The sequence below is a fragment of the Antechinus flavipes genome, chromosome 1 (assembly GCF_016432865.1).
Source record: "Antechinus flavipes isolate AdamAnt ecotype Samford, QLD, Australia chromosome 1, AdamAnt_v2, whole genome shotgun sequence".
Lineage (NCBI taxonomy): Eukaryota > Metazoa > Chordata > Mammalia > Dasyuromorphia > Dasyuridae > Antechinus > Antechinus flavipes.
This window is the reverse complement of record NC_067398.1, coordinates 49,754,833-49,782,159: the sequence shown is the minus strand read 5'-3', so window position 1 is coordinate 49,782,159 and position 27,327 is coordinate 49,754,833. Positions and strand designations below refer to the sequence as shown.

General features: G+C 37.9%; 1 protein-coding gene across 10 annotated transcripts in view; it reads right to left on the bottom strand.

Annotated features, from left to right (window-relative positions):
- The window catches only part of ATP2B2 (ATPase plasma membrane Ca2+ transporting 2), a 653,989-nt gene that overhangs the window by 54,390 nt on the left and 572,272 nt on the right, over positions 1–27,327 (bottom strand). For all 10 annotated transcript variants that reach the window (XM_051982255.1, XM_051982273.1, XM_051982284.1 and 7 more), the window contains 2 exons: positions 4,718–4,959; positions 2,836–3,070 (listed from right to left, as the gene is read on the bottom strand). In XM_051982255.1, coding sequence (XP_051838215.1) covers positions 2,836–3,070; positions 4,718–4,959 — 477 coding nt within the window. The remainder of the gene's footprint in view (positions 1–2,835; positions 3,071–4,717; positions 4,960–27,327) is intronic.

The following is a 27,327-nucleotide window of genomic DNA, read 5'->3' as shown; positions in this document are numbered from 1 at the left end:
TTCTTTCTTTTTTAAATATTTATAATCTGTTTAATAAGTCAGGAAACAAGCCATCAGTACCAAGGTCATTAGCTTATCCTTTACACTCTATATGGAGACATTCTCTTTCAAAACTGGGTCCATATTTGCTCATGTCTTAGCAGAAGTACCACTTCCTTTTCCTTACCCCCTTACTGATCACTTGTTGCAACTAAGTGATCCTTTGGCAGGAGCTCATCAGGAAAGTGAACTTTGTTTGCAATTTTTAAAAAATCCTCCTTATTTAAAAAAAAATACAACCATGCATATTACATGCATAGATCTTAAAAGTTATCTTAATTTAGGAACTCTTTGTTTTTTTAATTCTTGTTATGGTCAGAATTTAATTATTTAAAAGATTTTTGATTTCTCATGGTTATCATTGCTTTTTTGAATGAAGCTTATACTACCATTCTCTTTAAAGTACCATAATAATTTTTAGAGGAAATTGTATGACAAATTTTAAGAGTAGATTTAGAGCTCCTAATCCAAGAGGTCAGCTGTCTAAAATTCTGAAGAACCCACCTGGGCAAAAGAATCAACATATGATGTTCCTTCAGTGAAATAATTCTGAAACCTGTAACTACCATCCATAGAATTGAAAGAAGCAGTTCTCATGGTGCTAGCCCTATTGCTAATGTGGCCCAAGTATTTGTGATTTTCCTGGTTCAGAATTCCACTGGAGGAAAAGAAGTTATATACTCAAAGTCCTAACATTCAGTCCTAGACTAATCTCTGGAGTAATCCCATGTGAAGTATGATAACAATGAGAGACCCAGAGCCAGTGAAGAAATTCAATGCAATACAATGCAAACCAATGCAACTGAAGTTTTTAAGTGGCTTCTTCTTGTGCAAGATGTTGGGATACACAAAACCAGACCCTGTCTTCAAAGAACTTACATTCTACTAGGAGAAAGAACAGGTAAACTGATGAGTAAATACAAAATTATCTAAGGAGTAAGAAAGCACTATTGGGGATAGTAAAGCATACACCTGGGATAAGAGACCATTTCCAAACTAGACCCAGTTGCAAAATAGTGCCTTCTTGCTCTCTAGTTACTGGCACTTCTGGGAGCAAATACAAATTTGGCTGAAGCTACTCTAATGGCAGAGAGAAAGGTAGTTCCTGTGAGAGACCAGCATAACCATGATGCATTTCCTAGTTTTTTTTTTTTGTTTGTTTGTTTGGTTTTTTTTGTTTTGTTTTGTTTTGTTTTTTGTCTAAAAATAAGCAACAGCATTCTGCTTCATCCAGGAGCTAGATGAAGTGTTTTTCGCTTTAATCAGTTGGACACTATTGATTGGCACATTATCAGTTTATTGTTGGCATCATACCACCTCTCAAACTCACTCTTGTCTGAGTGATCTGAGATCATATTATAATCCAACTGTGAAAACCTGCCTCTACATATATGTCTTTTATATATATATATATATATATATATATACACACACACACACATACACACAGGGGTGGAGGTGGGGGGGAGGAAGCTACACAAAAGTCTTCAGGAGTGATGAACCATGACTTTAACTGTCTTGAGCTACATAAAGGGAACAGATCTCTGTCCAAGTGGAAATAAGTTGTTGACATCTTTCTATCTTTCAAATTCACTCTTGCAATGTTTCTAAGAATCTTTTAATCATTTCAATGTTTAATTTATTCTATTTAGTTCAAATCAAAGGTCACGTAACATTTTACTGCTATATTCTTTCAAAGATTACCAACATAAACTCTGTGAACCACACTAATGGTTCACATTATGTCATTCCTCTTCCTTACCCCCTTACTGATCACTTGTTGCAACTAAGTGATCCTTTGGCAGGACCAGTGCTAAAATGATTAAATTGTGACTATGTTGTACAAACATCGTTAATTACTACCGAATAACATAACACACAATCCAAGAAAAAGAAGTTGCAATGATTGTATTTTAAAATCAGGAGCTCATCAGGAAAGTGCTGAGCAAATCACATCTAGCTATTTTACAGACAAACCAGCATCTCTATGGGTTTTGCCCTTCAAAGCAGTTATTAAGGATTACATATTCATTCCAATAAGGTTTCCAGACTCATATTTGAAGTCTTCTCGAGTAAAACTGAGTTTACCAAACAAAAAATGTAAGTCAGTTTCATTATGTGATGATCACAACTTAGTTTGAACCATTACCAGAATTTCCCAAAGTGATCCTTCGCCTACATGACTTTTGGACCTTTTCAAAATCAAATCCAACTCTGAAGGATAAAAATTTGTCATCTTACTGTTTCCTCAGAATTACTATAGAGGAATTCTAAAAAAACATTCTAAGCAATGGCAATATCACTGGATAAAGTGTATTGTTACCCAAAGCTGAAGGGGACAGCTCTCAAAGTGGATGGCAACATTATCTGTTTCCACTCTCATTATTTTATAGTCACATCTCATACACTGCTCTGCTCAACTACGGAGATGTCTACCAACGATGAGATCTTTTCAACAATACAAAAGTAAGTACTTAATGCCAACCAAAAAATGACAGAAGGGTCAAGGTATTATAAAAGAAGGTTGATAGGGAAGTAAATGACAAGTTACTTGTGACATTTCAATGAATCATTCTGTGGGTGGCATTTGTGAGGCAGGAATAGAGCAATTATAAAGCATCTTAGTTCACTGGCTGTGAAGAGAAGGGTGGCTAATGCTCCCTCCTAAAATACAGACTAGATGGTCAAAGCCCTTGGCAGATGTACTCAATCAGTAAGATGGATTCTTTCACTGCTCTGCCTCAGGAGTGTGTCCCAATAAAACCTAAAAAAATCTGGGTGAAAGATGGTACCTACCTCTGGTCTCACGGGGTCTTCAATGCCCACCACACAGATACAGGTTAAATCATTGAGGATATCATTCTCATTTTCCCAGTCAGGCTCTGGGCTACTTGGGAAGTCCCGATAAGCTACGCAGATGGTTCGGAGGCCATCGCAGGCCATGGGCTCAATCACCTTCTTTACCATTTCATCTCGGTCTCGAGGTCGGAAGACTCGAGCCTCGCCAGATGCACTGAGAATTTTGCAGCATCTGAAAGAAAGGCAGACAATAACTCAATTAGCTGATCAGTTTGGAAGTATTGAAAAAATGGGATTAATGAGAGTTTTAACATAAGTTACTCAAAGTCTTGCTTTTTCTATCCCTAGTATTTGGAGTATAGTCAGTGCTTAATAAATATTTATTTATTCTTTTGGAGGATTTTAGGGAACTGTTTTTCTTTGTACTAGATGTGAGCCCAACTATATGCTTTACTTTTTCCCATCCTTAAATGGATACAATAAGATCAGATCTTTGCCAATATAATTTTATATATATATATATATAATTCAGGCATTTTCTTTCTTCCTGGGAATGTATTGTTCTATGGACTTAGTGTAAGGATTAAGATAAGAGAGGGAATGTGGTTTGGTGGGTAGCAAATGGGCCTCTGAACCAGGACAGCGAGTTTGACACCTAAGTCATTTAATTGTGCTCCAGTAAAACTTCTAAAACTCTAAGATGCCAAAAAGATGACAATTTCCTCTAGTAGAGAATTTTTTTTCTCTCTGCCAATGACATCATGAATCTATTTCTTATGGGTTAACAGTATCTACTTACATCATGTTTCCTTATGACAGAATCTACCTGTAAGATTTTGGGTCACTTAAGACTCTCCGTGGTCTCAGTTCATCTCCCTGTAAAATGGGACCTTAACAGGTCCCTTCTCAGGGTCTAAAGGATCCTTTTAGGTCTAACTCTTTAATCTTATAATCTTGTGCAAGCCACAATGTAAAAGAAAACTCTGATCTAGAGAAACTTTTGTTTAGCTAAAGCCACACAAGTAGAAAGTCATTAAGGTACTTGGGTTCCCTAACTCCCAATAAAGTGTTCTATCCACCGCTCCACACTGTTCGACATGCTACAGGTAAAGAATGCAGTGGATGATCACTCTCTGGCTTATACCCCCTGCTAGAAAAAGACCACCTGCAGAACCACTAGGCACAGATCTTTGGGATCCCATGTTATTCTCTGGAAATGAGTCAGTCATTTTGAGAAGGGGAAAGAAGCCTAGGATAACAATCAAGAGCTGCTCTTTCATTCTAGCTTTGCAACTCACTTGTTTGCTGACCTTGGGCATTTGAAAGATGAGGAAACAGAGGAGCAAGGATTTAAACCTGGGGAATCTGAATCCCAGTGCCATATTCTTTCCACTATTCTATTCTTAATTATATCATAAGCAAGGTACCACTAACAAATACCAACAGTAAATCATACCACACCTTCCTTAAACACCCTATATCAAAAAACAACAACAAAACAAAACAAAACAAAACCCAAAGAGAGAATCTATGAACCTTCTTATTCTAAAGACTTTCACAATGATTTGATTGGGAAGTTTGCAGAATTGGGTTCTAATATTGACTCAATCACCAATTTACCATAGAATGTTACACAAGTCATTTCCTAGGCTTTGGTTTTCCCAATTGGGTTGGTCTAGATTACTCCTAAGGTCTCTCTCTCTACTCTAATGGGCTACAGATTTAAAAATCCATCAAAAGATAATTATCCTGCAGGATTAGACTTCTTTTTATTTATCTAAAGGCAATGAGGATAGCCTAGATCGCCTCCTAAAGGTTCCTGCCAGTTCTAGGACTGACTGTGAATAGGAAAAGTTGGCCATACATTTTGAGTACTTACTTTTTCAGGACAATCTCTGATGCCCCTTTGCTATACATGCGAAAGCTTTCATCAGGCATCTTAATCACTGTGCTCATAGACTTCCTGACGGAATTAAAAGTATATACTTTGTACAGCTTCTCCTCAGGCATTTGGCTTCTCACAGGTTCATAATCTTGCTTCAAGTCCAGGACAAATCCCAACAATCCACACTCAGTCTTGTTGCCCACCTGGCGGGGCAGGGCGCCTTCCTTTTCTGGTGGCTAAGAGAAAAGATGGCACGGTTTAGTTTCCAGATCATACCGTAATGGGCCCAATACTCTCCCATTAGGCCTGAGTTAGTAGAAAAATCCAGGCCACTGGGAAAGATGAAACCCTTTTTTAATCAGGAGAAAGAGACAGGGAGCAGTCAAGGGGGACAGAGTGAAAAAAGTAGAAGCAGAAATCTGCCTCTGATACACTCAGTGACCTTGATAAAATCAAGATCTTAGTTTTCCCATCTATAATAAGAGAGGGTTGGGCTCCATGATCTGAAGTTTCCTTCTCAAGCTCTGGCCTCCTAATAAATACGAGTGGGTTTTGTCTGGTAGGCCAGGGGGAGTCACTGAGTAGGGCTGGTCAGATTTATATTCAAAGACTATTACTCTCATAGAAGTGTGAAGAATGGATTGATAGAAATGTGGTGGGCTCTTGGTATGGAATGAGACATACATTGGTTGGTATAGCCAATGGCTTGATTTGTTTTTAACTGGACATTTTTGTTACAAAGGAAGATTCCCTCAGCCTGGGACAATCTTGTTCCTCACCTCCATCCCATAAGTGTTCTCTTAGAACTCCCAGCTCCCTTTAAGGCTCAATTCAAGTGACATCTTCTTCAATATCCTCTCAGTTCTTAGTATCGCCTAAATCTGAGATACAAGAACTTTGTATCTGATGTATCTTGTATTGATTTACTTGTTAAAGTATTGCATCTTCTCAATCGAATATACACACCTTGAGGACAAGGTCTATTTTATTTTTATATTTGATACCCAGTGTTTGGCAAAATATCTGGAACATAGTAGGGATTTAATAAATACTTGTCATTTGATTGATTCTATTGTGTATGATGAGAAGGAGGAAAGGACATCACTGGGATGTTGAAAAATGTCTGACATATCTATTTTAAGGGCATAAAGATTGCGGTTTTCTTCCCTCTAAAAATGATGAGTTCAAGAGAGGAAGAATTTTGAAGGGGGAAGACAATCTGGAGACTATTACAATAACCTAGGCATGTGGATGGGTAAATTAAGAAATACACGAGTCTCTGGAGCAGTACTACAATGGAGGGATTGGATAGAGTGAAGAGGACTTGAGAATCGGCTAGCTATAAAAGGTCAGAGTGAGACATAATCTCAGGAGGTTCCCTTGGCAAAAACAGGAAATGGAAGGGAAGGGAGTGAAGGAATGAACTGATTCAGTCTGGGACAAGTTGCATAGTATGTTACTAACTCTCAGTGTAAAAGTGAGGGGGGGAGGGGAAGAAAAGGGAAAAAAAGAAAAGGAAGAAAAAATCATTCCATTTCCGGACACCATACATCTGAGAGCCCTTTAAAAGAGCAGAATTCACAGTTCCATGCCAAACTCAGAGATTTGCCACCTTATTGCTGGCTTGAGTAGTTGTGTTTTTAAATGTCTTGAATTAGGAAACTGAGAAAGCTATGCTGTCATTATAAACAGGCTCCTTCCTTCATTACACATCCCTCCTTCCTAATTCGGTGGCTGAATGGGAAGAATTATAATAAAATCAACAGCAGGCAAAGGCAGGTGAGATAAAACCAAACTCCAGATGTTTGATTGTTTTTCATTGAAGTCACTTCCAGGAGGATTTTTTGTCTTCTTCCACTTAGTTCTTAGCCCTGGGAGAGTTTCAGGATTTATTGGCATACCAGAGCCTACCAGGGCTGCTACTCACATCTTTCCAGGAGTCATTCAAAAAGGAGAAAATTAGAAAATTAAACCATTCAGACAATGTGACCATACACAGAGGCAATGAAGGTGACTTCACATTTAGAAGGCAGGAAAGGGACCCTAGATTGAGGACTTTCTCCTTGTCCCCAGATCCTGGCTAATGCCTGACATCACTTTTCCATAAGTCTATAGGTTTCAGTTCTCAGTAAGATTCCAGAAAGTCAGAAAGTACTATTTGTTCAGTGGCTTGCAAACTGGGTTTAGATTTAGAAGATATTGGCTCAAAACCTGATTCACCTATTTATCAACTATGTAATTATGGGCAATTGAATTCAACTCATGGGCTTTCTTGTCTCCAATCAGCCAGGTTGGATGATACTTAAGACCTCCTTAACTCAAAATTCTATGAATGGGAATGAATTTATACTCAACTATAAATGACTGATAGCAAAGCCTTCTCTCAGAGGTAAAAGGGATATTGAAAGGGTACCCAACTCACTCATTTCACATCAGAAAGATTAAGTGACTTGCCTAAGATCATTCTGTGAGCTACACAAGTAGGCTCTAATTCTGTCCTCCAACCTAAAATCTCTTTGTCTACCAAACCATGCTGCCTTACTGAAGACAAAGCATGCATGCTTTCTAGTATCACATGTGGCATTCTTTGCCTTGTGCCTCAAAAGGACCAATATTCCCTGCAAAAAAAAAGTCAGGAAACAGGAATTATTTTTGGTATTTAAAAATACACAAAAGAAGCATCTTTTATACATATATGTGTGTATGGATAAACACACACATGTAAATATATGTATACATATAAATACATGTATATGTAAATATGTAAAATATTTACAGTATATATGTTTGTGTGAATAAGAGATAACCTTTTGTTTTCTTCCTTTGTCTATACACAAATGACCTCATTCATATTTTCCTAATGAAAGAGAAAGACAATAGAAATCTTCACACATTATGAAAAATACTCGATTGCTTATTTGCCCATCAGAACAGGAACTTAAGAAAACATCAACCTCTTTATTCTATTATCCTTCATAAAGTGAAGGATACTTTTCTTTTGAAAAGGATTGAAGATTCTCCAACTTAAGATCCTCAGAGAGTCTGCTCACTCTCAGACCTAGGAAATAGTCACTCACTGAAGATGATGGATGTTTTTAGATTTAGGTCTTCAAATTTAAGCAAAGTGCCCAAATCAACCATATCTTTGCTCCTTTTCAAGTTATGTTTCTGACTTAGCCCCTACTCTGTAGAATTCCTCCATCATTTTCATCAGCGACTACCTCGTCCCTAGTTTTTCTCCTAAAAGTTTCACACTGTGTTGTCTTCTCCTATTAGGATGTAAGCTTCTTAAGGTCAGGGGCTGTCTTTCTTTCTGCTTCAACTGTGAAATGAGGAGGTTGGACCAGATTTCTTTTCCACCTCTAATTTGTGATCTTCCTCTGAGAAAAGGTTTTCTGCTTGTATTTGTATTCCCAGGACTCGGCACCATGCCTGACACAGAGTGAGCACTTAATAATGCTTGTTGACTTTAATAGACAGCATTTCAGAATTTCATAGACAGTAAAATGTCCAACATTGAAGACAGAAGAGACTAGTCATTCTCTTTAATCAAATTACAGTCAAATTAGAATCAAGTGTCATTTGCAAAGATTGTAGTAAGAGCGATGGATTTGGAAGTCAGAAGAACTGAATTTCAAAACTGAGTTTCAATCCTTGACTCTGCCATTGATTTATTGGGGGATCTAACTTGCCACAGTGGACAAACTTCAACTAATCAGTATAGAATGTATTAAGAAACAGAATTTTCCAACTAACTGATGATTGAGCCATTATGCTCTCCAATCACCCCAAATGACTATGTAATAGCATGATGTTCCAATAATCTAATCTTCAACTTTCATTTTCACTGAATTTGCTGTTAGCCCCATTGAGAATTAGGGAGTGCAGGCTTCCCATCTGTGCTTTGTGATCCTTGACTTAGGCATTTAATAGTGCCAAGCATAATATTTGGCACATAGAAGACACTTAAAAGTTTAATAGTTGATTGACTAATAGAGGTAAATTCTTTAACTATTCAAAGTTTTGTTTAAAAAGTTAATATGGCTCTTCTGGGGACTCTGGGGACTCAGAGTCGTAACTAGCAACTTCAATACACTAAGGTAAATAAGGAAACAACTTAAAATATATCTGTTCCAGAGCCCAAGAAGTGTGAGGGAAGGGGCTGGGGGGAGAGAGAGAGAGAGAGATTGAGAGAGAGAGAGAGATTGAGAGAGAGAATGAGAGTATGTGTACACGTGTGGTTGTGTGAAAGGAGGAACAGAATCAAGAAGTTTGATCCAATCTAGGGAAGGAGCACCTGGGGTATGAGAGCATTCCTTGTTTCACCTAATTACTCTTGCTAACTGGATGTCAAGGTCTGTAATTTCTATATTGCCACAATATTGCAAATAACCATCCCCAGCCATCAAATGTCAACACTCCAGGACAAAGTGATCGCCCTCGCCAGAGGGACTCTTCCCATTGTTAAACAAACCATTACTAAAATCAGACATCATGACAAGGCCAAACAAGACACAAACATGGATTTTCTATTTAAATGGAAAATTATAAATTTAATGTAAATAGAAATTTAAATTCCAGTTTAATTTCTAATTTAAATGGAAATCAAAAAGCCACTGCTGAGTGGGTACCTTAAATGAAATTGTAAGCGACAAATGAACATCTTTGAGAAGATTTTTAAATCATCTGAAAAACAATAAACAATTACCTGTACTTTAATGTTCACAGGGACCTCTTGCATAATATTTCACTTATTCCTCCAAATATCCCTGTGAGGCTGAGGCTTTCATTATCCTCACTTTGAAGAGTAAGAACCTTGGACTTGAATTCAATGGCTTTCCCAGGGTCACTAATCTAGTGTCTATCAGACTTGGGATTTGTACTTAGGTTTCTCCTGACTCTGTTCAGTGATATTTCCAATGAGCCACATTGCCTCTCGAGAAACATCCTGAGTGTTCTAATGATCCTGTGATGAAGAGAGCCATTTATACCCTGAGAGAGGAATTGTGGGAACTTAGTGTGGATCACAACATGGCCATTTTGTTGTTGTTTGCTTGCATTTTATTTTCTTTCTCATATTTTTTTCCTTTTTGATCTGATTTTTCTTGTGCAGCAAGATGATTGTGTGTGTGTGTGTATATATATATAATATCTATACCTATATATGCATATAGATATATCTATATATCTATATATATATATGGATTTAACATATATTTTTAACATGGGGAAGAGGAAAAAGGAAATGGGGGGAAATTGGGAACACAAGATTTTGCAAGGGTCAGTGTTGAAATATTATCCATGTATATGTTTTGAAAGTAAAAAAGCTTTAATAAAAAAGAACTTAAAAAAATAAAAAAGAAACAGCCTGAGCATCTTTTACAGTATCGATCCTGCTCCATGAAATTGAAGTAGATAGAAATTTATAAGTGCCGAGTGCTTGGTATCATGTAATGAATTCAAGAAAAATTATCAGGAAACTTTAACATTGCCTTTACTCTTCCCCTCGGATCTCTATTTCCTCATCTGTAAAATAGGCTTTTGAACCGAATGCTCTATGAGGTCTCTTCAAGCTTTTACATTTATAAGTTCCACATGAAGGTACAACTTCAGGAAGACCTCTCATTCATCTAGCCAACATTATTTAGTCTGACTTTATTCTTTCATAGAGAAAAGAAAAAAGAAAAAAGTGACATCTCTCTCCATCACTCGCTAATCAGAAAGCCATCTAATCATTGCAAGCTGAATGGCTGGGTGTAATTATGTAACAGAGCAGCATGACAATTCCCATCAAGCTGGGGAAGTTAAGACAGCAACAATGATGTGGCTGAGTGAACACAGACTCATGCTGCTTGCCGCTCACATGGTAAGAAACAAGAAAGCAAACTCTATGGAAATCAGAAGCTTCCTCTATGTCCCAGCAGACTGATTACGCCAACAGCCCAAGTCATGCATGAAGAATCATCTCCAACGTGAGTGCTGGGAGCTTCTGCTCCCAGATTCCTTCTATTTGACAATAACTACATTTGATCTTTGGCTGCATCCAAACCTCAGCTTGCCTGCCCTCAACTCCTTCATTGATTCTCACTTCCATGGATTGTATCTTTTATCAAGTCAATGGTAGGGAGGAATCTGCCCTTGAACCTTTCAAATCTCTAGCATTTTAAGTGCTTTTGAGGACCTTTGCTCCCATTGCTATAGGGAGAATCCAAGGAGAAACCTCTCACTACCAAGCAGGTTGGTATCTGTAGCAGTAGTAACAGTAGTAGTAGTAGTAAGAGCAGTAGCAGGAGGAGGAGTAGCAAAAAGAGGAGAAGGAGGAGGAAAAGGAGGAGAAAAAGAAAGAGGAGGAGGAGGAAAAGGAAGAGGAGAAAAGGGGAGGAGGAGAAGGAAGAGGAGAAGGAAGAGGAGGAGGAAGAGGAGCAGTAATGGTGGTGATGATAGTAGTAGTAGTAGTAATGGTAATGGTAGTAATAGTTGTAGTGATGGTAGTGGTGGAAGCAGCGAAGTCTTTAGTGTTATAATGGACTCATTTCTACAGTATTCTAAAGTTTACAATGGGCTTTACATTTAGGATCACATCTGACTCTCACAACTACCCTGGGGTATAGCCACTAATTAATCCCATTTTATAGATTAGAAACAATGGAAGCTCCTCAAGGTTAAGGAAGATACTCCCTATCACAGGGTCAGGATTTAAACCCAAGTCTTCTTTGATGCTAAGTGTTGCTGGATTCTGATTTCTTCTTGGAGTTTTTTGCTGAGAGCTACTTCAGTAAATAAAACCTTTCAGAAAAACTGGCTCTAACTTTGGATATGATCAACTGGTAATTGGTATTTCCATGCTTGGAAAGTTTATGGAGTCATCAATAACAAGATTTAGATCACTGCACCCAGAAGGAATCACAGCTTATTCAGAGAAAGATGACATGGTTTTAATAAAGGGTCAGTGTGACTCAGTCATTTATTTGTGTACTTTGGCAGGCCAGGGAGGGAGCTAAGGACATATTTGACAAAGGTAAAATAGCAGACACAATTTATTTAAGGTTTCAGAAGAGCTGTTAGCTGTATACACTTCCAGCAGTACAGCAGCTAAGCAAAGGGGATGGGGTAAAGGGTTGGGGATGGAGAGTATGTGTCTAGCTTCCAGAAAATGACAGTCTTGGACAGAGTCCTCAGGTGAGACAAAATGTCAGACTTGGGCACTTTATAATTCACTTTCCTCTGCCATGATTTTCCTGGCCATCCTCCATACAGACCTAGTTCTATGGCTCTGGAAGTGCTGTTTTGGGCTTCGGTGGGCCATGACGTCTGACTAGTCCTCCCTGGCACTCTGTTATGACCTCTACTCTACATAGAAATTTTATGAAAGGAGCTCATGTTAGATTGTAAGTTCCTCATGGGCAGGGAATATCTGTCAGTATCCCCAGAGTTTAGCACAGTGCTTGTATGTAGTAGGGGCTTAATAAATGTTTATTGACTATTTCCCTGCAGAGACCTCAGTCTGATTGACTTCTCTCCTTCCTCTCCTTCACTCCTAATAATGTTCTTTTCTTTTGGACCAGGCAGCTTTGGGTCATTTGTGGCTTATGTTGAACCTTGTTCCCTCATTCCTTCACTCCTTATATATGAAGGGAGGGGTCAGGGATTTACAAAGCTCCACACTGGGAGCTTGGAAATGAAGTCTCCCAATTGCTCTCTGGGTTCTCACTGTTTTCCTATGCTGCTAAAATGATCTTCCCACCAAATCAATCTCACCATGCTACTCCCTAACTCTAGTTATCCAATTACTTTATTTGAAAATAAGAATTTCTCAAGCCTAGAATCTAAAGGACTTCTAAATTAGCTTCAATCTCACTGTTCACCAAATTTTCTGGAATCTCTATAAAATGTGCTAGTAAATATTCCCAAAATCCTATATTTCAACTCATGCCTCTGTATTGGTAGAACCTTTCCTGAGGACCTGGTGGAGAGGGAGAGGAGATCTAGGACCCTAGAAAGGACTGTCTAGATAGCTGCCCTATCCAGTTGGCTGATATAGAGAAATTAGCTACCATTATTTTATTAGCTTGAGGATATCAGAGGGGGTTTCTATACTGGGAGTTTCCACATGGTCAAAAATCACACTACTTCACATAACAATATAGCAAATGACGAACATACACCATACCCATTGGCTGGCCTGCTTGTGCAGGGAAAACCCCAAACCGTGAGTTCAGGATGATCCCACCTACTCTAACCACGTGACTTTCAAGAGACCAAACTCCTGTACAAAGAGGTTACTTCTTTCCACCAAAAACCCACAATCAGGAAATTCAAATGGCCCTTTTGGATTGAGATCCCTTGATACAGCCACATCAGAGTTAGGGAAGGAAGGGGAAAGGAAAAGTACTTATGGAGAAGCAGGAGAAAGAACTAACTTTCTTAAAGTTAGTTAACTAACTAGCTTTCCTAACAAGTTGTAGGAAAGAACAACAGACTTTTACAAACATTTTCTCCATTACTTTAAGTTCAGAAAATCAATAGAATTTTTTTTTAAAAAAATCAAGCTTTGATTTGTAGCACTTGGTGATTTCTGAAGTGTAATTGTTCACACTGAAAATTTAACAGCACTCTCTCAAGCCAGTTCAAGCTGACTCCAGCACACCCCTGTTTAAACATCTAAAAACATCTTTTTTTAAAAAGGCCGCTTGTATACTGTGGGTTCTGCAAACCGTGCTATTTTCACATACTCAGAAGAACTGCTTCTCATACTTTCCATCACAGATACCCAGAAACCAGTTTCCCCATCATCTTCCCTTATTTATTTCCAACATCAATAATACTTGGACACTTTTTTTGAAGTTCAGAGGATAATGAATTATTACAAGCAATGACTCGCCTTGTTACCTTCCACACACAGCTGTTTGCCTTTCAAGCTGGTGTCCCCAGAATCCAATAATGGGGACAGATTCTCAAAAGCCCAGAGCTGACTTACAGGGCAATTGTGAAGCGGTGAAGTTTTTCTTTGGGTTTGGTAGCGGAATCGTGGGAAGGGTTGTAAAATCGCCCCTCTGAGTCAGGTTAGGGGGCGAGTCTTCAACCCCTCCCAAGATCCCACACCAGTAGCTGGAGCCTTGAGTCAAGGTAACGCGGTTGACCAGCGTCCTCTTCACCGTGAGGATGGCAGTGGAGGGGCTCTTGGACACCAGAGTGAGAAGAAGCTCCCAGTAGAGAAAACTTTTTAAGTTCAAGCCTCCACCTGGGTTTGAGAGGCCTCAAGAAGAGAAGAAGGTGCAGGAGTCAGCAGAATACCCCTCCCGGCAGAACCCTAAAGATACAAAGGAATGTATTGGAGTGGCTGTTAATACAGATGAGCCCTTTGCTATAGTGAAAAGGACGGGCTGATCATACAGAGAGTTCTAGACAGGGGTGCACCAAAGGGTGCAGATCTAATATTAGGCTTTATTTACATATTCAGGCATACTGGCTCAGGAGGAGTCAGTGAATCAGCACAGGCTCACCTAGTGAGACAGCGTCACCTTCCTCCTCCAATCACTGGAAAGAGAATGGAATGGTGAGCCTTTAAGGACGACATAATCACGTGCTCCACACAGGAAGTAAGGCAGTTGATATATAGAGCAGAGAGGCAGTAGCTATTCTTAATAATCCTAAGAAGGGCACTGAACTCTCAACTATTCTAGGTCTGCCTAGATAAAGGTAGAGAGAATCTGAATCTTTAGGCTGTTGTTTAAGGTGCCCCAGTAATACTGTGGCAGTTGACTTGTGTTGTTTTTTTTGGGAGGGAGAGAGAATGAGAGAGATTGAGAAAGAGAGAGACAGAGAGAGGGAAAGAGATAAACAGAGAGGGAGAGACACAGAGACAGATACATAAACAGAGAGAGACAGAAAGAGACAAAGAGAGAGAGACAGATACACAGAGAGAGAGACATAGAGACAAAGAGACAGATATACAGACATAGATGTTGAGAGAGAGAAAGAGACACACAAAAAGATAAAGAGAGATATAGAGGGAAAGAGAGAGAGACAGAGGGGGCAGAGAGGAATGGAGAGACACACACTGAGAGGGGGGAGAAAGAGACAAAGAGATAGAGACAGAAATACAGAGAGAGAGAGACATAGAGACAGACAGACATAAACGGAAAGAGAAAGAAAAACGCACAGAAAAACAAAAAGAGGCATAGATGGAGAAAGACAGAGAGAGATGGGGCAGAGAGACAGAAGCAGAGTCACAGAGAGAGGCAGAGATGGAGGGGGAGAGAGACAGAGAGAGGGAAAGACACAGAGATAGAGAGATACATAGATGGAGGGGGGGGGGAGACAGGAGAAAAAGACAAATGGAGAGAGATAGAGACAGACAAACATACACACACACATAGAAAGACAAAGAGGCACAGATGGAGAGAGAGACAGAAAGAGGGAGAAAGACAGACAGACACAAAGAGATAGAGATAAAGGGAAAGACAGACAAGAGAGGGAGAGATACAGAGAGAAAGAGATGGGAGACAGATGGGGAGAGAAAAAGAGACAGATTCGGAGAGATACATAGACAGAAGGGGGAAAGACAGAAAGAAACAGAGAAAGAGAGAGAGAGAGAGAGAGAGAGAGAAATATAGATGTAGAGAAAGAGGCAAAGAGAGAGGGAGCAAAGAGAAAGAGAGAGTGCGTGCACTTTGTAGCAACTCTGAGGAATTCTAGGGAGTCTAGATATTTGAATGACTTTGCATGTGTCTGTCTTTGCATGACCCTGAGGAATATTGTGCATTAAGATGAACTATAAATTGTCTGACCTTTTGGACACAGTTTATACAAAAGGTCAAGGTACTAAAGATCAGGGAATTGGGTCTTGATAATCACCAGGTCGCTAATTCTTTCCTAACATTTTCTGAATCCTTCCCTATTTTCTTAGGCATGTCCATACCATAAGGCAAGGGACTCTGGAAGGCAGTGGATGAAAAGCTCCAGCAAAAACTCCATTTAAATCCTACTATTTCCATGGAGCATTTCCTGAACATCCCTCTGAACTCTCATTGACACTTTCTATCCTTCATAAGAACCTAGGACTAATAGGACACAGAGCTGGCAGGACGTTAAAGTTTATCTAGCACCATATTAGGAAAGAAAGGTCCAAGGAAGTTGTAATAAGTCCCAAAAATAGGATGCACTAATCCTGGTGCATTCTGGGTTCGAGCATCACATGTTCTTTCTCTCTATTCATTGATTCACAAAGTTTATCATTGGAATGGACCACAGAAATTATTTCATTCAAACTCATTATTTTGTTGATGTGCAAACTGAGCCCTAAAGAAAGTGATTTGTCCTGAGCCATAGCTTGTTAATGTCCAGACTGAGATTTGAGCCTAGGTTTTCTGTCTGCCACATTATTGTTTTATAGGCTTTGCACAGACAGAAGCTGAGAGGGAGACTATTAGATCGAAGTGGCATAATCTTTGTTGCCTGGCTTGCCATGTTCACTCATTTTTTACTGGACTTTCTCCATCACTACTGGGTCTCCTAAGGGAGGCTGAAAGGGAATCTGTCTTTGAGATCTTAAGAGAAATTGCCTTTGGTTTAAGGAATCAAGTTTTCTACTTGGCTTCCAAAGCCCTTTTCACCCAGCATTTCGTCCCTAAGTATAACATATATTCTTTTACCGTTTCAGCAATTTGACTGCTCCTTGAAGTTCTTCTATATCCTTACATATAAACAGCACAAGGTTCCATTAAATTCAAATTAATTCATTTCAAACATTTATTAATTGTCTAGCCCGTGCCTGGCACTTTGCAAAGTAGTTGACATATGGAGACAAAAAATTCAATAGTGCCTGCCCTCAAGGAGCTTACATTCTACCAGAATTCATAGCACTCAGCAATGATAACAACATATTTCTGTAACATTTTTAGAATTTACAATTAACTCCCTCCACTGACATAAACATCCTGAGAGATACAAGTAGTAGAAGCCCTACTTTATAGATGAGAAAACTGAGGCACAAAAAAATTACAGGATTTGAGAGTTGTGAGGGACCTTAGAGCTCATCTAATCTAATTCCCTTGTTTTGTAGATGATGCCTAGAAAAAGGAAATGCCTTGACTGAGGGCATGCACATTCTATGGAGCAGAGAGTGAAATCAAAATCAATTTTAAAATGCAATACTTCTTCTAAAGTCACATGGTTTGTAAGTGGCAGAGTTAACTTTGAATTTTTAATTGTAAGTCCAGGAGATGCTCCATAGTCAACCTCACCATAATCACCATCATTAATAGACTCTTTCTTTTTTTTTTGGTCAGGCAATTGGGGTTAAGTTACTTGCCCAGTCATATAGCTAGTAAAGTCCTCTTGCCTTCAGGGTTAGTGCTCTATCCACTGTGTCATCTAGCTGTTCCATAAATTCTTGTTTATACTGTATTTACTTATTACTGGACCTGTGTTCTCATCAATGGAGGGAGGTCCAAGTAAGGGGCTGCATCTATCACTGCAGATAGGAAACTATTCAGCCATTCATAGTTCTAAAGAGTTGTCCAGAGAATCAGGAAGTTAAGTGACTTGCCTAGAGTCATCCTGTCAGAATTTTTAGGGGCAAGGTTGGACCAAGAGCATCTTGGTTCCAATGCTGGCTCTCTATTCATTATGGCTCTACTGCCTCTCAATTCTATGCCATCACTCTCAATAATTAAAACAATTAAAATAAGTGGAATCTGTACAATACTTCCAGGTTTGCAGAGTACCTCACATACATTATTTCTGTAAGTTAGGTATCAGGAAGTATTATTCTTCCCACTTTACAGATGAAAAACTGAGGCTCAGCAAGTCTCAGTAATTTGTCCATCCATAGGTGCACAAATAGTATCACAAAAAAAATCTGAATTCAAATTTTCCTACCTTTCCAACATTTGATCCACAATTCTGGACCAGCTCTTACTAATAAGGAACACTCATTTCTATATATGTGTTGTTGAGAGACACGGCGATTCTCTGAGGCTAAGATTTCAAGATTCTAAAGCCTGCTCCTTCAGCTTGCTTGCCCTTCTCTGGTTATGCTGTGACATGACTCGGGCCATAAGGGACTCTTGTCAGCAACTGCTGAATGCAGCTTTCAGCCAGAAACTACTTCCTCTTCCAGCTGCCTCCACTTGCTCATAGGACGAGAGGTCATGTCCCATGCCTTCTCAGAGAAGCATGATAGGGACTTTGGCTTAACTCTACCCTTTGGGTCCTGGATCCTTTAATTGGATAATTCAGGTCCCAAGAAAGAGTTCTGCTTTCTGTATGGATGTAAACAATTGCTCCTTTTATTATTATTATTTTATTTTATTTTTTTTAGTTTCTTAGCTCTCTTCTTATCTCTATTAGTATCATCTAGTTCTGAACCTAATTTTCTCTGGCTATTTTAGGAGTGAGTCATAACTCCTCACTTAGTCTTCAAATTCTTTGTAGAGAAGGACAGTATTTTATATTCTCCTATGTCCTCTTTAGTATCTAGCACAAGACTGAATCCACAGAATAGGATTCAGTGTGGTACAGTGGCGAGAATACATGCTCTGAAACAAGATCTGGATTCAAATCTCACCTTCATACTTTACTAACTGGGTGATATTTGTCTAATCATTTAACCTCCTGGACTCTTCAAAATGATAGGGCTCAGTAGATGGCCCCTGAATTCCTGTTTATCAACAGATCGATGAATCTTGATTAAGAATAACATTTGGGAATTTGAGAGGACTGCCAACTCAACATAATTCAACATGTGAGATATCACAACCAAAATAATTAATCCTATCCCTAAGATACAAGAAAAGACATAGTTTTTAGAACTCTAGTACCAGCCATAGAGGTGGTACTCCCATTGTTTCCTGCCCCAGTCAGATTTCAAATATTGTTTCAGTTCGGGATAGTGTACTTTAACAACAGAATTTATTAGTTAGGATCCATCCAGGGAAAGGGACTAGGATGGACTCAGCTGACTTGAGCTCACATCACATGAAGATTTACTAAAAATAAGCCAGGAATGCTTAGCCTGGAGAAGTAAAGATTTACAAGGGACATCAAATAGCTATTATCTGAAAAAGGTTTATACCTAGGGTTTGAGAGCCCTAGAAGAATGAGGTAATAGGTGAAAATATCAGAGACACAGACTTAGGTTCATTGTAAGACAAAATCAGAGCAAGCTAAAATTGGAATTGCTTTCAAAGGCAACAGTCTCCTATTCTCTGAAGGGACTTCAAATAAAGACTAAATAACCACTTAATAAGTATAATGCAGAAAAGATGCTTAGCTTAAAGAATTAAAACAAGTGACCTCTGAAGTCCCTTCCAACTGAAACACCAAATGATTCTGAGTCATTCAACAAACATTTATAAAGTATCTACTACATAGAGAACAGTTAACAGGGAGAGTTACAAAGATATAGGACATGTACCCTGCCATCAAGAAGTTCACAATCTAATAGGGAGGTGAACAAGTAAACACATAATTATCATAGATTAGAATATGTTTTATGTTCCACCTCAAACTTAGCAACTAGGCAAGGATGACAAAAGAGGGGTACAGTCAGTGTTGGAGGGGTTGGGGAAAGCTAAGCACATTAATACACCATTGGGAAAGTGAGACTTAGTCCAGTCATGCAGGAAAACACTCGGGAATTACTTAAAGAAAATGATAAAAATGCTGATGTCCTGTGACTCAAGGATCTCACTAGATATACCACAAGGAAGTTAAGAGAAAGATACATGTAGCAAAATATTTATAGCTGTATTTTTTAATAGCATAGAACTGGAAACAAAGTAAATGCTCATTGACTGGAGAATGACTAAGCAAGGTGTATGAATGAATATGATGGAAGAGTACAATGCTATAAGAAATTATGAATATGAAGAATATAATAAAATATAGGAAGATAGATGAATTGATGTAAAATGAAGCAAGCAGAACAAGGTAAACAAGACACTATCATTATAGCAATGTCAATGAAAAGAACATCAACCGAAAAGAAACAAACAAACAAATACTGTATAATCATGATAATTATGATTTGGAGTCAAATAAGATATGAGAATGTATCACTCTCCCTTCTTTGCAGAGGGAGACTATGTATATATATATATGTACATATATACACATACATATACACTTTCAGACTCTATTGGTGTGTTGCTTGGTTTGGTTAGTTAGCTTTGTTTTTTACAAGTGATGGCTGCCTGAAGAAGGGGTAGAGAAATATATTTCAAAATGAAAGAGATAGAAATCAATTACATTTTAAAAAGCATGTGGAAAAAATGTACAAGATATATATGCTGTGTTATGATTGACGATGAGGAAAAAAATGACTTTCAGCTGATGGAAGAAGGCTGAGTGGGAGGGTCAAAAATAATTTCAGAACTACCATTTTGCATTTGGCTGCAATGTTACATAAAGAAGCCAGCCTCCACTTATCACATCCAAAGGAAGAACCAATAATCACAATAAAATAACGCACATTAACAGGGTACTGCCATTTATTTATGAAATGCTTTCCTCACAACAACCCTGTGAGGTAGGCGGTAAAAGCATTATTCCTATTTTACAAATAAGACAGCTCACATTTGTAAGACAACTTTGAAAATTAACCATTTCTGTCACAACAGCCTTTAGAAGTAGAAGACAGCTACTATCTACATTTTATTGCTGAGGAAACCAGTGAATCAAAGCAAAGTGATATGCCTTAGGTGGCATGAATTGGCAATGGCAGTCCCATAATTTAACCCCAATTGTTTTGGTTCCGAATCATGGTTTTCTACCACATTAAATCACCTCCTCGGTTTCAGAGCAATTATAAAAACAAGTTACCATTTATACTGTGCTTTATGGGAAGATGCAAATAATATTCCATGAATTATTTTTAGAATCACCAACAACAAAAATAATTCAAGCAAATGAGCATTACCACCTACTATGTGCTGGGTATTGCTGCCCTTGCATACAACTGTTCCCCCCTCCCATTGTCCAGGCCTATCTCGAGACTCAATGATGTCACCAAACTAGAGAATGAAATAGGGATAGGGAGTAGGAAGAATCTAATTTTTCTCGCAGAGGAAACTGAGACCCAGAGAGATGAAATGATTTCTGTAAGATCATAAAAGCAGTAAGGAACAGAGGCAGGATTCTACTAACTACAACTCCAGGGAGGTCTTTTCCCTTCTTTGAGCCTCTGTATTCTCAGAAATCAAACCAATATAATAATATTGTCACTACTTATCTCACATGGTTCCCATAAAGCACTATATAAATGTACTCTAGTGAAATATTATGACCTTTAGAATAAGACATGAGTCACCCTAATTATGATATAACTTACAAGTGAAGAAAACTGAGTCTTCCCACTGACCCATTTGGACTCAAATAAGATGATATGAGAATGTACCTCCCTCCCTTCTTTGCAAGGTGGAGACTAGTACATGTGTATACATATACACTTTCAGACTCCATTGGTGTGTTTCTTGGTTTTGTTGCTTAGCTTTGTTGTTATAAGGGATGGCTGCCTGAAGAAGGGAGAAGGTATTCACTATAATTTTCCAGTAGCCCAAAATGAATGGTTGTCACCTCGGAATACTCCAAGGTCAGGTCACAAGAAAGTGCAGTCAAACTGCCTTGAAACATTCTATTTGATTCAAAGAAATACTAGTATCACTTGCTACCATGACTATCCCCGTTTCCACTTCTGCAAGTTCTTCTAGCCTCTGCCCAGCTGTCATTTCCCCTCATGCCTTTCCTGGCTATTCCAGGCCTACAAAAATCTCTCCTACTACAGAATTCCCATAGTAGTTACCACCTGGAACCTTCATCTTACAATCAGTGGTACATGCTTAGAATCTCTTGGATTCCAACATAGTGGGTGGATCACTGGACCTGGAGTTAGGAAGAACTCATTTCAAATCTGACCTCAGATAGTTACTAGATGTGTGACCCTGGCAAGACCTCTGTCTCAGTATTCTCATCTGTAAAATGAAGGGTTGTTGTGAAGATCAAATGAGAAAATAATTGCAAAGCACTTAGCGAAATTCCTGGCACACAGTAAGCACAATATAAATGTTAGCTGCCACTGCTGCTGCTCTGCTACTACTACTACTATTACTACTACTACTACTACTACTACTACTACTACTACTACTACTACTACTACTACTTTTGCTACAATGTTAGTGTAGTTCCTGGAACATAGTAAACAATATATCAATGTTAACTGTTGTTGCTGCTACTAAACCTATTACTACTATGACTACTACTACGACTAGCAAAGTTCCTGTAAAGTCTTGTATTATAAAGCACTATAAAAATCTTTTAGGTGCTGCTGCTGTTCCTACTCCTCTTACTCCTACTACTTTGACTCCTACTCCTATTTCTCCTCCTCTTCATCTTTTTCCTCCTCCTTCTACTACTACTACTACCACTATTCCTCCTCCTCCTTTTTCTCCCCCTTTTCTCCTCCTCCTCTTCCTACTATTATTACTGTGCTTAGCAAATTTTCTGGCACTATATAAATATTAGGTCCTTCTCCTATCAAAATGATTAGCATAGATGCGGACACAGTAGGAACTATAAAAATGCTTCTTCCTTTTTCTTCCCTATTCCTTTTTTCTTCATTTTGACTTCTCCCTAACTGATTTGAGGAGAGGGAGAAGAGCTGATATTCTGTCAACATCCATCATACCAGAGAATATAATAGGATCATTAGATCCCCAACCCAGATCTAGAAGATACCATTGAGGTCATATCTTCAATCCTTTAATTTTCCAGGTAATGAGAATCAGAGAGGATGAATGCTTTCTTAGAGGTCACTCAGGACAGAGATAAGATTCCAAAGATGGTACCTGAGATCCTGAGTTCATGATTCTTTGCAACTGTACATCCTAGAGATCCTTGATCTAACCCCTTCATTTTGCAAGAGTAACTAGTAACTTCTGTCCCTCAGGTATTGTCCTTTCCACTACTCCACACAAACTCTCAAAAGGTTCCAAAACTTTTAAAAATTCATCACCATTGAGCCAGAAGGATGGCTAATCTTGCACCAAAACACATTGGATTTCTAGTTCAGAATATTAAACACTTAGCTGTGATTGCTGCCAATAATAACTCACATTTTTATACTTTTCAGTATTATTATATTTTAAGCAAGTGCCTTCCTCGCAAACAATTTTATGAGGTAAGTAATAGAATTGTTATTGTCTTCATTTTGCAGATGAAAAAACAGAGACAGAGATGTGAAATGAAAATGGCTATCAACTGATAAGTGTTGGGCCAAAATTTGAACCCAGCTCTCCTGGCACCAAGTTCATTGTTCTTCCTATTATACCACATTTCTTAACACTTTTCTTCATAGATGGTATCTGATTAACAAAAATTGATCATTTGATATATATGCTATCTCTTTTAATAAATGTAAACTTGCTAAGTAAATAGCTGGATCAAATTTGGTAAGTTTCCTATACCAGAAAACAACAACAACAACAACAACAACAACAACAACAACAACAAAAATACTTGTCAGCTATTGGGGTTTTTTTTGTTATGGTAAAAGATTTTAATTTTCAATGGAATGTTATACCTAATAGAAAAGTTGATCAAATTTAAGATGCTTCTCCCATATTTCTATAAAATTTAGCCAGAATGGTATTTCTGCCTCTATCACCAAAATAAATTCCCCAAATTCCCAAATTTCCCAAAAATAAATCACATGGCATGATATGTCCCATACGGGTTATGCTTTTGCTATTCTGCATATTGTCTGAATGTCTGTTGGTAAAAACTGCAAATGTCAGGCATGAGATATGGATAGGAAGTGTCACAGGTCTCTGAGCCATACGCTCAACTTCTCTGCTAGATAACTGCCACAAAAGGAAAGAATAGAATTCCTTGTTTTGGGCTTGGCCACACTCAAGTCAATCCCGATTCTATAAGTTCCTTATTGGAATAAAACAAGTGAAATGTAAGGTCATTCAAATGTCAATGAAAGCAGAATTTAAAAATCAGATGGCAACATCACATATAGCCATATCACTGAAATTAAAATTAGAATTTCAGTGGTAGATAGAACCATTATGTCCAAAGGCTCTCTTGAAAATGAATTCCCTAAACAAATGAGCCAACAAATGTTATTAAGCCTTAACTTGAAGACTTTGAATAACCAAAAATGATAATAATCATAATGGTAATAGCTAATATTTATGTATCATGTTAAGATTTGCAAAGTGCTTCACAAATATTATCACAAGCTACTCAAAGAAAAGGATATTATATTGTTTGCACATATTTTTCTCAATTTCATAATAAAATTATGCATTTTATGTTTTGTATACTCCTTTATCCTTTGTTCTGTTAAGAATTTACTGCCTAGTCATCTAAAAGGTACTTGATCTGGTTTTTTTCTATTTTTTTATGATATGGTCTTTAATATTCAGGTTCCATAACCATTTTGAGATCATGATGGGAAGGTTAACTGAGGAATTCTTTTATCTAATATCTCATAAGAGTCTAATCTCCAAGATATATACTCAGTTAATGGAAATATCACTTTCTAATAGTCAAACATACACATAAAACAGTTTCCAAAAGAAGAATTATAAACTATTAATAACCATGTAAATGTTCTAAGTCATTAACAAAAGACAAATGAAAAGCAAAGCAATTCTGAGATTTCACCTCATAATTAGCTCTTCCTTTCATTCACTCACCTAGAATGTCACTTCATTTATCCTATTACACACTAATAAAAATCAAAAGCAGCTTATGTAATGTAACCTTGGCCTCAGTTTCCCCATCCATAAGATAAAGTTGGATTCAGTGGTCTCTAAGTTGCCTTCCAGTTCTAATTCTTTGATCTCAAGGCCCTGTGATTAGATAATCTCAACAGTCCCTTCCAGTTCTCAGTCTTATCATTTTAGACTTGGCTCTATCATTTACTATATGACTTTAATGGAAAAATATGGAAAATGATGGAAATAGTCAATGCTGGAGGGTTTGTGGAAAGATATGTATTCAGATGTACTGTTGGTAGAGTAGTGCACTACTCTGTTGTTGTGAAGTCATTTTTCAATCATGCTCTTCATGACCCTAATTGGGGTTTCCTTATTAAAGATATTGGAAAATTTGCTATTTCCTTCTCTAAGTCATTTTATAAATTTTATAAATAAGGAAACTGAGGATAATGGGTAACACAGGGTTAAGTGACATGTCCAGGATCATATTAGTAATGAGTCTGAGAATAGATTTGAATTCACAAAGAGTCTTCCTGATACCAGGCTTGGTGCCCTGCTGTACCACTTAGCTGCCCCTGTGCTACTTATCTCATGGATTTCTTGTAATTTAGAAATTTCTAAAAATGTAGAGTTTTAGAAAGAATTATTATCATCACCATACTTATTCTCATGGTTACTGTTGGTAGTGATGGTGGTAGTGATAATCCCAACAGTATGGGATTAAATTCCCAAAGATTCCACCAAGACTGCGGCCCATTTAGAAAACAGAACAAAATCAGGATTCTAAGAGTGGAGGCAATCAGAGTTAAAGTTGATTAATTTTAGATGAAATAAACAACTGCTTTGTTTTTGTTTATGTTTTCTTTTCAAGGAAATACATAATCCTAATTGAAAGCTAGACCATTCAAACCTAATTGAAACCAAACAGCTTGAAAACTATGAAGAACTGATTAGTGACCACCAGAGAGCTTTCCCTCTCCCAAGTGCTTCAATGATGTATCCTATGGTATCAGAGACATTCATCTTTCTGCCTCCACTCATCTGGACTAGAGACATGAGGGGAACAAAAAAAAAAAATCCTTTTAAATCTGTAGAGCATTTAATTAGCCCTTCCTTATTATGGTTTTATAAGGAATAATGAGCAGGTTGATTTTGGAAAAACCTGGAAAGACTTACATGTATTGATGATGAATGGAATGAGTATAACTAGAGAATATTGTACACAATAACAGCAAGATTGTGTGGTAGTCAAGTGTGATGGGTTGGCTCTTCTCAACAATGCAATGATTCAAGTCAAACCCAATAGTTTTGGGATGGAAAATGTCATCCACATCCAGAGAGAGAACTATGGAGCCTGAATATGGATTGAAGCACAGTATTTTCACCTTTTTTTCTTTGTTTGCTTTTTTCTCATGCTTTTTTTCTTTTTGATCTCATTTTTCTTGCACACCTGACAATTATAGAATATATTTAAAAGTAATGCACATGATAAATGTGGGGAAATGTTTAGAAGAATTGTACATGTTTAACCTATATTGAATTGATTGCTTTCGGGGAGAGGAGGGAGAAAAATTTGGAACACAAGATTTTGCAAGGGGGAATACTGAAAACTACCTTTGCATGTATTTTGAAAAATAAAAAGCTATTATTATAAAAATAAAAAAATTGGAAGGGAGAGATAAATTCTGTTTTAGACATACTGAATTTGAGATATCTATAGGACATACAGTTCAAGATGACCAAGAAGCAACTGGTAACATAAGTCTAGAATTTAGAAACTGGAACTAGCTATTTAAATCTAGAAATTATCTGCACAAAGATGATAATTGACCTTATTTATAAGCGCAGATATGTTCACCAAGTGAGATAGTATAGAGGGAAAGAAGAAAAGAATCAAGGACAAATCCTTGAGGTATATCCACAGTTAATGAGCATTTTCTAGAAGAAGATTGAAAAGAATCAGTCAGACAAATGAGAGAAAAACCAGGAGAGAAAAGTTTCATGAATAGTTAGAAGAACAGATTAGGCAAAAGAATTTGATTGACAGTTTCAAATACCAAAAAGGGGTCAAGAAGGATGAGGAATGAGAAATAGCAATTATATTTGGCAATTGAGAGATCATTAGTTGAATGGTGAGACCCAAAGCCATATTACCCAACATCCATATTAAGTGTGGATGGCTCTCTCAAGGAGGTTAACTATGAAGGGGACAAGAAATACAGGATGATAGCTACCAGATAAGAGATGGATGGGAAAGATATGGGAATATCTGGAGGCAGCAAGGAGGCAATCAGTAGACAGAGGAGAGACAGAAGATTAATGAGAGTAGTCAGTGAAAGAAAGGAGAAATCTGGTAGAAAAGATTGTATAGAAGGGGACAACTTGTGTATGTCAAGGAGCTCATCTCAGCAAGGAGAAAGACCATTTCTTCATATGAAATAGAGGAGAAAGGGACAATTAAGGAAGTTGTCTGAAAGATATAAAATGAACAGTCTCAGCAAATCTTAAGCAAGCAAATTTTTTATAAATATGAGGGAAGTCCTCAGCTGAGGTGGAAGAAGGGTGCCATAGAAGGTTTGAGGAGAAATGAAAGTTTAGAATGGCCTCCTCAGTCACAATACAGTAAACTGATTAGAAAACTGTAAAAATGTTGCCTTGGGGAAGTGAGGACTCAGTTGCATTGATGTAACCAAAATTTTGTCAGCCAGTCAGCCTTGCTTCATGATTTTCTCCATCTTTTTTGGACAGCTCATGAAACAGAGGAAAATCAGCAGAGAGAGTAATCCATGGTTAAAGTTTGACAAGGGATTATCAACAATTGGATAAAAAAGTATGGAACTCTAGTGTAGAGCAGAGAATGAAGTTGAACTGATT